The sequence below is a fragment of the Chelmon rostratus genome, chromosome 14 (genome assembly GCF_017976325.1).
Source record: "Chelmon rostratus isolate fCheRos1 chromosome 14, fCheRos1.pri, whole genome shotgun sequence".
Taxonomy (NCBI): Eukaryota; Metazoa; Chordata; class Actinopteri; order Chaetodontiformes; family Chaetodontidae; genus Chelmon; species Chelmon rostratus.
In genome coordinates this window covers 23,775,374-23,788,319 of record NC_055671.1, presented here as the reverse complement: position 1 = coordinate 23,788,319, position 12,946 = coordinate 23,775,374, and the positions used below count along the sequence as shown (strand labels likewise).

Here is a 12,946-nt window from a genome sequence, read left to right as displayed (position 1 = left end):
TATTATGTCACTGGATTATAATTATTAATGCATTCATTTGTTTGTCACTTTAATGTTGTAGCTTCAACTATTTTACATACTGTCAGCTTGCTTATTACATATTTATGCATCATAATTCCGCTGTTGACTTTTGTATTAATAATAATAATAATAATGAGTAACTAGTAACTAAAGCTGTCACACAAATGTAGTGGAGTAAGAATACAATATTCCCTCTGAGATGTAGTAGAGAATGAAGTTCTATAAAATTGAAATGTTCATGTAAATTACAAGTGCCTCAAAATTTTACTTAAGTACTGTACTTGAGCAAAAGTACTTAGTTACTTTCCACCACTGCAAATAACAGAGCAGGCGGTGATTCAGATTCCTGGAACGACCTGCAGTGTGTGAGTGTGAGCAGCAGGAGGCAGAATTGATCTAACTGAGAATTAACAGGGTAGAAAAACTACACCTCCCTCTGGACTTGGTAAGGCCCTGATTAAATACTGGTCAGAAAAACATCCAGCTGCATCACCGTCTCCCTCCAGGAAACAAAGATCTGGAAAACCAAACAAAGCGCCACGAGCCCAGCGGCGGTGCTCAGCTGAGCGGCATGTAAAGGAAAACAAAAAGTCTGGGAATCCCGGTGAATAAAAGGGGGTAATCCCCCAAGCAAGGTGTGCATCATGTGGTGTGCTTTATTTGTAACATGAAGCCATGAAGTGCTGTGTGTGTGTGTGTGAACACATGACACCACTAATAAAACCTAATGAAGGATGAGAAGATGAATGTGAAACCAGAGCGGCTGCAAAGGTTCAGACACTGCAGAGGAGAGCAGGTAAGACTTCCTCTTATACGCGTATTTGATCATTTCTACTTTAATTTGAATCTTTCTCACAGAGCTTTAGATGCACGTCAGCTGTGCCGGTGGGCTTTGAGGTACTTTTACTCCCTCCACCTCATTTCAGATGGAGATAATGTACTTTTTTATTATTTGAAAGCTTCAGTCACTAGATTATACACAAAACATCACGTCATGACATGACTTGATGTTGGGAACAGTTCTTTGACTCAAGGCTCACTTACTAGCTTTTTCCACACATGAATGAAGTCAGCTTTGAATGCAGGACTTTTACTTCTAACAGAGTATCTGTCACAGTTCTCAGCCACATCACACTGTTTTCATCAGCACATGACCTTTGCTCAGTCGTCCTGCAGATGGATTTATCCATCCAGCTTTTATTATTGCGTTCGAAGCTTTTTTTTAAGATGTCTCACTCGTGTTTTCTTACATCAAATGTATCAAAGTTCAGCTGTGACACTGGAAATAGTAACAACTCAAAGTCCACTTACCAGCTTTTACTGGAGCTTTCAACCATATCACACTGCCCTCATCAGCAGAGGAAGACCATCTTCTTCATCTTCTTCTTGAGACTGTTTCTGTGAACGATGTAAAGTCGTTAAAATCGGCTCCAACTCGACCAAATACATCAATAATTATGATAATAATATGCAACAATCATGGGGAATGATTCTCTGCATAATGAGTACTTTTACTTTGATACTTAACGTTCATTTTGTTGAGGAAACTCCTGTTTTAGATTACACGCTCTGATCTAAAATACGTCCTCCACCGGTTCTGAACATATTTGTAAAATAATTCAAGAGAAGGAGTATGAAGAAAATATAAGAAAATGGAAAACAGAGTATTTTTACACTGTGATTTTGCTGCTTTTACCAAAGGAAAAGATCTGAATACACTGTCCACTGCTGTACGTCAGTAATAAAAAGGGTACATTATCTTCGAGTACTGTACTGATGCACCTGAGGTATAATTCTGAAATACTTGTACTTTAACTACTTCCATTTTATGCTACTTTATACTTGTACTCCTCATAATTTCAGAGGGAAATATTGTACTTTTTACTCCACTACATTTATGTGAAAGCTAAAGCTCAGTTACTTTTTAAGATAAGTACCTATGAAACGTTATCATATATGTAAAAGCCAAACGGCATTAAAAAACAACTGTAAGCACGGCTGTTCTCGGCTTCCATAGTTCACACATTAATGATAGCAGAGGCAAGTTTCCTGCAAAGTGAACACTTTTACTTTTGACACCCTGCACTGATGCACGAATCAATGTTTTTACATCATCAATGGCTTAAATGAATACTATATGTAGCATCTGTAGTGTGGATCCACAGAGGATTTTCACTCAGCTCTGCACAGTGCTGCAGCATCTTTAAGCTCTAACTGCACAACGTCACTGTTTCTTCAAGGTTGCTGCTCTTTTTTCAGCGAAAAAGGTTTCCCTCAGGAGTCGGTGGAGATCAAAACAGAGCTAAAAGAGAGTGGAAGCTCGTGTTGCTCTGTTGGTCTGCTGGATGTGTAAAGAGGCCACAAATTCACCATATGACCCTTTAAAGTGACATTATGTCAGGGTTGTGTTTACTGATTAAACTTTAGTACTTTGACTGTTGAATGTGCAGGTTTTATTTTAATCTTCTATTTATTCTATTATTTTTACACTATGTTATTACTATTTATTTTACTGAAGTATAAGAGAATACTTCTTCCACCACTGCATGTCAGCTGCGAGCACATTTCTATAGAAACAGCAGCCTACCAGAACATGAAAATATTAAATACCTGCTGTTTAAAGCTGTGAAAAATGTGAAATGATGTTGAGTATAAACAAGATTTTTAATTCCTTATTAAAAACATTTAACTTTAAGTAGAATCTATAAAAACAAGTCGGCCCATCGTGACACAGCCAAATTAAAACGGTGATTTCTGGTGACCTCCTGCTTCAGATCGTCAAACGTGGAAGCAGTCAGAGGTTCAGGCTCCTCTGGCACAGATTCCACTAAAGGAAGAGAAAGTTGTGCTCATTGATGTTCTCAGCTGGTCCAGACGTTCACACAGTTGTAGTCTGGAAGCTAACTGTTTGTATGTACTAACTGGCCTCACTCACTAGAGTTACGGTGTTGTTTGTTTACAGTGGGGCGAAACAGAGAAAAGCCACATGACAAAATCACACTCACTCCCACAGTCTTGAAAAGGATGTGTGATTTTTCAACACACCCACACGTATCCGACGGGCGGACAAATTCTTATAAATCCATCAATAACTGCTGCTGACGTTTTGTTCTCCCTGGGTGGAGATGTGGAGCGACCACACGTTCTCTTTTTATCCATAAAAGGTTGTTTTAAAAAATAATGAACATATGGAAGGCTGAGCATACTGTGAACTTTTGGCTTTGTGGTCAAACGTACTAAAATGGCCCAAATTCCAAATGGAGATTGGTGTGTGAGAACATCCAAACTATTTCTAAAGAAACGGTCCAAGTTTAGGATTAATACAGGGTATTCTTCCTCCTCTCCTTCAAGTGTCCCCTTGAAGTGGAGCATAAAAGTTGACTTCCCAACCCCCTTATAAGGCATTTCCCTGAGAACAGTGGGAGGGGGGACGAGGCCGAGCGATGCAGGATATTCTCACAGGATGTGATGGCTGGACAGCAGCCGGAGCCGTGAGATGTGGAGGGAAGAGTCAGCTGAGAGGAGCTTTTGGCTTGCGGTGTTCGCTCGGTTAATATCGATCTGTGAGTGGGTGGGTGTGCGCGGCGAGGATGTGAAATCAACATGGTCAGGAGGCACTACGAAGATTAGTCATCAGCTGAGAGTGAGGTAAACGTTTCAAGCATGTTGTTATTGCATGGATTGGATTGTGGACGCTTGGACTGGACTGTGGGAACAGATGCTGCTTGGTGGAGTACGTGTGCATGGTGACAAACGCAGTGGTGGAAGAAGTACTCAGTAAAAGTACCAGTAAAACAATATAAAGAAGGTCCTTTACAATTAAAGTTCCACATTCTAAGAGTTATCAGTTATCAGTTACAAGATTTTACATAAACATAATGTAAATACATATTTCAGATACAAATCTCTTATCATTGTGCTGTTACCTTAATTCAAGCAAAGGATCTAAATACCTCTAGTTACTAACACAACTGTACATTAAGTGGCCATAATTGAACAAAGATGGAAAATCAGCAGTTAAGAGGCAGGAAAGTGTGAAAAGCTTGATGTGTAATGAAGCCGTGTGTACACAGCAAAGATATTTCACTTTAAAAACAGGCAGCAAGGCAAGTTCTACTCACCGTATTCCTCATCCTCTGGCTTCAAATTTTCAGCTCCACTGAAAAAAAAGAGTAAAAATACACAAGTATTATCAGCAAAATGTACTCAAAGTATCAAAAGTAAAAGTACCTGTTTCTGTAGAAGAACATCTGCTGTGAGTGATGTCTTATTATAAATGACATTATTAGATGGTTAATTGTGATGCATCAATGTGTAAACAGCATGTTACAGCTCCAGCAGCTCGTGGAGGTGTCAGTTTTAACTAATTAATATGCAGTTAGTTTAGTCCAGTGGTCCCCTGCCTGAGGGTCGGGCCCCTTCAAACAGTCACCAGATAAATCTGAGGGGTCGGGAGATGATTAACGGGAGAAGAACAAAGAAAAAGTTCTGCAGCTTAACTTGCTTTTTAACTGCCAGCAAATCCAAATGCTTTTCAGTCGCACTAAATAAAGATGTGTGTAAAGATGTGCACTTTATGCAGCTACAAGCGCTCTTCATCGGCTCAGAGTTGGCGTTTGCTCACAATCATCACGAGAGAGCACTGCGATCTATCTGGAAGAGCAAATCTGTGTTTGTGTGAAGGTCTTACATGAGGGTCGAGGGAAAGTTTCACATGAACTGAACTCAGACAAAAGTTACAGGTCACGAGTTTTCAGAGCGACATCTGCCAACATCTCAAATTTAAAAACCTGACCGAGTCTTTTCTTCTGTTTGACCTAATTTTCCACGTCCTTATTGTCCCCACGGGTATTAACATTACCGCAGTGCTAATTACTCCCACACTGTCTGCCCTGCAAGGCTGCATGTTGTTGTGTTTTGTTCAGGGGAACCTATCAGGAAATATTTTTGTGACTTTCCACAAAATAACGAGGCACAGAACTTGTGTCTCGTAACAGATGACTCACTGAGGCCCGACAGAACGATCTCTGCTTTTTCTGTTTCCAAACAATAACCTACAGTTCAGAATTGATTACATTTACTCAGAACTCACGGAAACCCTTTAGCTTCATTTGCTTAGTCATTCTTTCTCAGTACTACCAGTTCTGCAGCTAGTGAGTGCAGTACAGTACACAGAAATGTCACAAGTAACAAAAAGCCCCTTTTGTATCAGCGGGCATAAATAGCCCTGTCACAGGTCCGCATGTCACACAGAAGGTAGGGCTACTTCCCTCTTCCTTCCCTTTTGAGTCGTATCACCTCCAGCACGCTTCCTGCATTCATGTGTTTCTAACGCCTGTGATCTGGACTCTCGCTGCTGCAGCACCATGGCCGGCTTCCAGCTGCTCTTCCCGCTGTTGGTCAGCTGCGTGGCGGCATCCACGCATCCTCCCCGCCACCTCCCTACATGCCAAGTTGTAAGTACAGCCTGATAAACAGACACGTCTAGTCGTGGTTCAGCAGTGACAATTTGACATTTAAGTACAGCATCACCGAGACACATTCCTCACACTTCCAGTTAAATAAATACTGAATACGTGTGTTTTTTTTCATCCGCCGTTGGTTTATTTTCATTGGTTGCCCACAGCAACTGAGACGAGGCACCAAATCCATCAGGTGCTCGAGGTATGTTCAGATTATCTGCAGGCAGAGAGTTTATTTGAAAGCTTTTGACCTGTGCAGATCTGGTTTATTAGTTCTAGCTCTTGAACCGTGCTGCCGTCAGACCTTCAGGTTTTAATATTTGGACAGTGAAACATTATTTGGCTTCACTGGAAGAAAATCTGGAAGTGTTTTTGTATTACGCTGCAGGGGTGACCGCAGTGTCAGTGCGTACAGTAGACCGTGACATCTTTTCCTTGGAGTTTCTGGTGAATCAGTTACTTTTGGCTTCTCGTGCAGTAGTTTGAATTGTGTAACGAACTTGAGATGTAAGAAGCATCACTTCCTGTGATGCTGGAGGATTTTCTTTTCCCAGGAAAGACAAACATTGAAATATGTCGAAGAGCTTCAATGAAGTGGCTTTTGGCTGAATCACTGCAGCAGCCGCAGTGATAGGAAACCACTCAGTGACGTTAGGTGTTACTGAAACTGGCCACAGACTCGGCTGTGGCCGAGCAGTAGTGTGTATCTGGGTAGCATGTCATTCACCATCTCTGCATCATTCTCTGTCATCTATGAACTGTTACTATCTAATTAAGTCAGAACATGCCCAGAAACTATAATAAGCACAAAACAAAGGTCCTGTTCAGCCAGTAGTGCCACAAGATTTATTTCTATTTTCATTTTCTTAAAACACAAAAGAACGACAGCCACGTATGACTGTGGCTGTCAAATAAATAAAAAGCACTATATTGTACTCCTAAATTAAGTGGAGGATGAAGTAAAAGTACCTCAAAATTGTACTTGAGTTCAGTAGTTGAGGAAATAATAAATTATGAAATAAGCATAAAGAAAAACTCTTAACACTTCATTCTAAAAATCTCTGTTTATGTGCAATTAATGTGACAGCTTTGGCAGGTGATGACAGCTCATTGGTTGGCAGTTGTCATAGTAACACGTCGTCACAGCAACGGATGGATAGATTTGGCGTGAAAAACAGAACCAGGATTTTTAGTGTTATTACCTGCAGGCTGAACTTCACTGAACTTTTTGAACAAAAACAAGGATTTATATGAGGATTTCATCCCCCATCTTCTCACACCAGAGTCACGCTAGGAAGAGGTCTCATTTGTTACAGCAGTACTGTGACTAATGAGACGTAAACCCACACACATATATCAGATGTTAAACATACAAAGGCTTACGTTTTAGGAATGTAAGCAGTTGCACTCCACACGAGCAGTCTGTATATATCACCGATAACACCAGAAGTCACACAGAAAAGACAAGACAAGTTTTCAACAAGACTTTCTCAAAGATAGGCCTGATTCGTTCATAATACCAGATACAAGACCTTTCGCCCTGCAGTAGTTCTCGAATAAATCAGTGTGTTTGTTTATGGCGGGCATGTAAGCAACGAGGAATGCCACTTTCAGGATACCACAAATATGCCAAGAAGCTCAATGTACTCTGCCTCAGAGAGAAAGCAGAGGAGGACAGTTTTATGAGCTGTTTTTGGACAGGGGGGGGGTCTCTGGCCATATGGTTTCAATTAGAAACTAAACTTAAATATTGGAATTTATTAAGGGAAAAGGGAGAGAAGATGAGAGAAACTGAGTTGGTAATAAAGGTGTGGGGTGTAACCGAAAGATCTGTGTTTTAAAGCTGTTTTTGGTTGAAGAACTTGAGAACGAGAGCTATCACCCCTCATTAAATCCGGTTCAGAATTAATTTAAAGAGAAATATCCATTGTGAAAAGTTTTTTTTCTCATTCTAATAACTCACTATCATAAACCTCAGAGGACTGTGCTGCTGCCAAGAACATGTTGCAGATACACTGACTCATAAATTGACCCTCCGCATATGCTTTAAACAATAGGTCTGTATTGTGTCATGGTCAAGCAATCTGGCAGTACGCCGACATAATCAGGCTTGTGTGTTTGTCTTTGTTCGTCCAGGTCCAGATGGATGTGTTTTGCAGCGATCTGAGCCTTAGAAGTGCCCCAGTCAACCTTCCTCATGGCGTCCAAATGCTGGACCTTTCTCGTAACCAGGTGCAAAATCTCACGCAGGAAACTCTAGCGTACCACACCGGCTTCCATCATCTGAACCTTCACTCTAACAAGATCCACTTCATCCAGCCGGGGCTCTTCAAAGACATGACTGATCTAAAAGTCCTGGATCTGTCCAGGAATCATCTGAATGTTTTCGCTCTCTCCAAAATCAACATTGGGCCTCTTACAGCTGTAAAGTCACTTGATCTTTCAAGCAATGGGCTGTACACAGGAATGTCTGACTATTTCCTGGCTGATTCTCCATCACTGGAAAACCTTTCCCTCAACAGCAACAGCATCACCAAGATAGCACAAGATACTTTCAGTGGATCCTCGTCCTTGACGAAAATCAGCCTCCACAATAACGTCATCTTGGAGATCGAAGATGGAGCTTTTGACTCCTTGAATCATCTGACTGAACTCGATTTGTCCAAAAACTCAATCACGTGCATCACAGACTTCAATCTGCGTAACTTACAAGTGCTCAATCTCAGCAAGAACAGCTTGGAGCTTTTCCAAAGCACGAAATCAAAAGACTCCTACGACCTTGTGCGTTTAGACCTGAGTGAAAACAAAATGCATTACTTTCCTCTTCTCCCTAGAAACAATGTGCTTGAACACCTGGACGTTTCACGAAACCAACTGCAGAGCGTCAACATCACAGGAAGTCCAGGAAAAAAGACAAATGTTTTTTTTAATCACCTGAGATACTTGGATATGAGTTACAACCAACTTAAAAGCTTACCAGAGTCCTTTTTTTACTGTATGGGATCTCTCGAGGTCCTGAACGTGAGCAATAACTGTATCAGCTCGTTTTCTACAACAAATGAAGGTCTCCTACAGACAGTGAAGATCATCAATCTGAGCTATAATTCACTGCAGAGTCTGACGTTTGGAGAAAACACTCTGCCACTGCTGGAAGAGCTCTTCTTACAAGGCAACGACCTCACCACCCTGGACCATCAAATATTTCAAAGACTTCCAAGTGTCAAACACCTGCAGCTCCAGCAGAATAACCTGCAAATCTGTGCCTCAGACCAAAACCACCAGGATCCTCCAGATTGTGTTTCCTTTACTTCCACGCCAAACTTGCAGTACCTGAACCTCTCTGAAAACAATCTAAGGACTCTGCCTGCAAATGCTTTTGCCAACACCCCTCTGAAGTTACTGGACTTGTCCCTGAACCCGGGCTTAGACATGGACAAAGACTCTCTCTCTGGTCTGGAGCATTCCCTGGTTCACCTCCTCCTGAGGGAAAACAACATTTCCAATCTAAACACAGACCTGTCATCACTGAGGAGTCTCAAACACATAGACCTGTCCACCAACCAGCTGACCACTCTGCCTATGTGGAACAAAGAGTCCTCCATTGAGTCACTAAACCTGCAGAACAACAACCTGGTCACCCTGGAGTACAGCACCATGCTCGCTCTGGAGCACTCACTAAAAACCCTTTACATGGGCTCCAACCCTTTGAGCTGCTGCAGCAACCTCGGCTTCCTCCACATGGTGCAGCACTCAGCTGTGGTGGTTCCTGACATCGCGACTGTGACCTGTGTTCACGAGGAGTATTCGGAACCAGTCAATATCGAAACCGTGACCCAGGAAATGTGTCACAGAGCAGGCATCCAAAACTATATCATTGCTGTCGTCCTCGTAGCGTTACTTGTGATGATCGTGCTGGGGCTGCTGGTTAAATGCTGCCAGTCAAGGAAACGAAAGCACAACCGAAGCTTTAGCGCGTAATGTGAATGAACATGTAGGGCCATGAAGGAATTAACATTTGGGACTTTTCCAATATCTGTTCACAAGGAGGTTGGTGGTTTCAACCAAAGACAGTCAGAAAACATGAATATAGCATCTGATGTCACCCAAAGTCTTCTGAAGAGACAATTTTAAGCCTAGATTTGGGTTTCCCACTACCATCTTTGCTACTAGAGGGAATTAATCCAAATTTGGTCAAAGGCGAAGAAGCTGGGTGAAACTGAGATGCCTGAGAGGCAACCACAACAAATGGTCAACATGTCAAGACAACATGATGCCATGCCACAATATCCCCTAGATGATGACTATACAATAGACAAACAATTGACACGAGAACTTCTTGTGAAAAATATTTGTCTCCTTCTATTTCGAAAGAGAAGTTTGGACTTTTTAAATGGACTTCTTGCAGTCAGCAGTCTAGTGGCCATTTCAGGAACTGCAACCATAGAGCCTTATGGCTACAGCAGGGGTGTTTCCTGCGTGGTGTTACTATCAAGCCTCATGCTAACCATCATTTTATTGAATGTAAATGAAAAATCCACACTAAAGCATTTCAACATGTTGACATTTTTCTCCACTGACAGACCACACTGAAATACAGATGGAAAATGTTAAAGGAATAGTTTTACTTTTTAGGAAACACCCTCACTTGCATTCTTGCTGAAAGTTAGATGAGAAGAATGATACCACTCTCATGTCTGTAAATTAAATATAAAGCTACAGGCAGCAGCTGGCTATCTTAGCTTAGCACAAAGAAAGACAACAGGAGGAAACATCTAGCTAAGTTCTGTCCACGGGTAATAAATCTACTCACATATTAAAATTTTGTTTATTTTGTACACAGTAACTCCAGGAAGTTACTGCAGCTGAGAAATAGTACATAATAAAACTGCTATGAGATAATGCGTTAATTATTCTTGCAGATGCTGGCAGATTTTGTTACCTTTGGAAAGATTTACGGTTTCCCCCGGCTTCTAGTCTTTATGCTAAGCTAAGCTAACCGGCTGCTGGCTGTGGCTCCATAGTTATTGCACTTTTCAGCAAGAAAGCAAATGAACACATTTAAGGGTCAAATTAAAAAGAAACGTTCTGGGAAATGAAGATAAATAGTGTGGAGTGGAACAAAGTCAGACGTCTTCACTCAATGACATTCAGTCAAATTTCCCTTCAAGCTAAGAATAAAGAACATAACACTACAAAAGGTCATGAAACAAAATGCTCTATTGATGAATGATGAAGTATGATTAGATGAAGTATACTGTGTGTAGGTTGAGAGTCGTCTGAGATAACTCTACACTGTCCACAAGAGTTTTTAGAAAGCAATCAAAGCCGTCCTTTTACCTTTTTATGTAATTTGCACTTTATATTTTCTCTGTGTCTCATTTTCTCATTTGTGTGATTGTGTCGTGTTCTGTGACTGTTAACACTAAGAAATTAATAATATTTTTATTACAAAAACTAAGATGGACATTTTAAATGGTATGTTTTCAGTACTGATCCCAGGCCTGTAGTGCTCCCCCCGGACACAATATCTATTGATTTGATATGACAATGTTTCAAAATGCTTTGAGGTTGAAGATAAAAGTTGGACTAAGCACTGACTGTGACACTCAGATACAGAAATAAAATAAAGATACTGTATTTTTCTAAATAAAGACATGAATATGAAATCCAGCGCTGTAATGTAGTGGGCTACACTGGGATCTACAGTTTCATGCATATTTAATGTGTTTATCCTAAAGGTATTATTGTTATTATCTACAAGTCAAGTTATCTTTTCTCATCCTGTGATGTTATTTTGTAATGTAAGCAATATTTTGTACCAAATGAATTTTCTACACTTAAACACTGTGTGAGACATTATTTGTGTAACAAAAACATGTAAACCTCTGAACACAACAGCCTAGTTTAAGTTTCTTTTCTCCTCATTATTCAGCTAAGGCCCTGAAATGATATTTCACTCTGTACATGTTTCTAATGTTCGGAGTTTGGCAGGTTTCCTGCAGTTAGACACAGACTATGGTTACATGTTTTTCAATATGGTGATGATATGGCTGAGCTTTCTAGCAGAGAGTTAGATGAGAATATTGATGGCACTGTATGGCTGTCTGTTGAATATAAAGCTATAGCCAGCAGCCATTTAGCTTAGCACAAGGATTGTAAGCATGGGGAAACAGCTTGCCTGGCTTTCCAAAGGTAAACCAATCTGCCTAACATGTAATTTAGAGACATCAGAAACAGGCTAGCTTAAAATAAGCTAATTGTCTTACATACAGACATGAGAGTGGTGTCAATCTCATTTAACTCTCTGCGAAAAAATGTATTTCCCAGAATGCTGAACTATGTCTTTAAGCACACTGTGAGTGCATGATGATAACTATCACAATAAAAAGCCAGCAAGGAAGTCTGTGAAGAAACAGCCCTCAACGACATGAGATTAAACTGAATGTAATTTTCTAACATTTGTCTCTTGATTACTGAACTTTTGTCTGCCTCGGACAGTCTAATATTAGTTTTTTGTATATTAATAAATTCTTCTTCTGTTAGAGATAAGCCATCATACAGGCAGGCTGAATATTTATTGATGCTTACCTGAACAATAATTAATACGCAACACAGAATATTCATTAAACAGTCTAATATCACATATGATATCATAAGATACTCAATTTACAATGATATAAAATAGAGCTGGAAACAAACATACTCATGGATGGTGATAATGTAAATGTGTTCTCAAACAAACAGTGGTGGAGTACTGTAGTACTGTACTTACTTACAAGCTTGAGGTACTTTCCCTGAGTATGTCCATTTTTTCTTATTTTATACTTCTACTCCACTACAATTCAGAGGCAAATAGTACTTTTTACTCCACAATATTTATGTGATAACTTTAGTTTGGCTACTTTGCAGATTCAGATTAATAATACAAAATATAATCAACAAATAAAGTATACCTTGGTACAAAAAATAAGACAAGGGGGGAAACTCACAAGTTGAAAGCAGCATAAAGTAGCTAAAATTATTAAAGTGATGTTTACAATTGTTAATGCATCCACAATCATAATACAGTGATGTATATTATTCTGAGATGAGCCATTCTGCACAATGAGTACATTTACTTTTGGTCTTTGATATATATTTTAATGCTAACACTTATGTAATCAAAGTAACACTTTCATACAGAGGTGGGAGTAAGTCACACATGTGCAAGCCAAGTCATAAGCAAATCTCAAATCTTCACTTCCGGGTGCCAAGTTACTGAAATGACAATCAAGCAAGTCGAGTCCCTGCTATAGACCCAAGTCTAAGCAAAACAAGACAAATCAAGTCATGGCTCAGATTAAGCAAATCTCAAGCCAAATCATACGAAATGCTGATAATTACCCCAGTTTCCTCATTGAAATCGGTGAAAAACAGTGGTCATGAAAAGTTGCAGCCTGCTAACACCTTACGAATTTTACTGA

At 40.2% G+C, this 12,946-nt stretch overlaps 1 protein-coding gene across 1 annotated transcript; it reads left to right on the top strand.

Annotated features, from left to right (window-relative positions):
- The first annotated feature begins 3,457 nt into the window (after window positions 1-3,457).
- Window positions 3,458-12,035, top strand: lrrc32 (leucine rich repeat containing 32). Its single transcript, XM_041952862.1, has 3 exons — window positions 3,458-3,669; window positions 5,384-5,477; window positions 7,620-12,035. The coding sequence occupies exons 1-3, from the start codon at window positions 3,518-3,520 to the stop codon at window positions 9,459-9,461; spliced, it is 2,088 nt and encodes a 695-aa protein (XP_041808796.1). The 5' UTR covers window positions 3,458-3,517; the 3' UTR covers window positions 9,462-12,035.
- The last annotated feature ends 911 nt before the right edge of the window (window positions 12,036-12,946 follow it).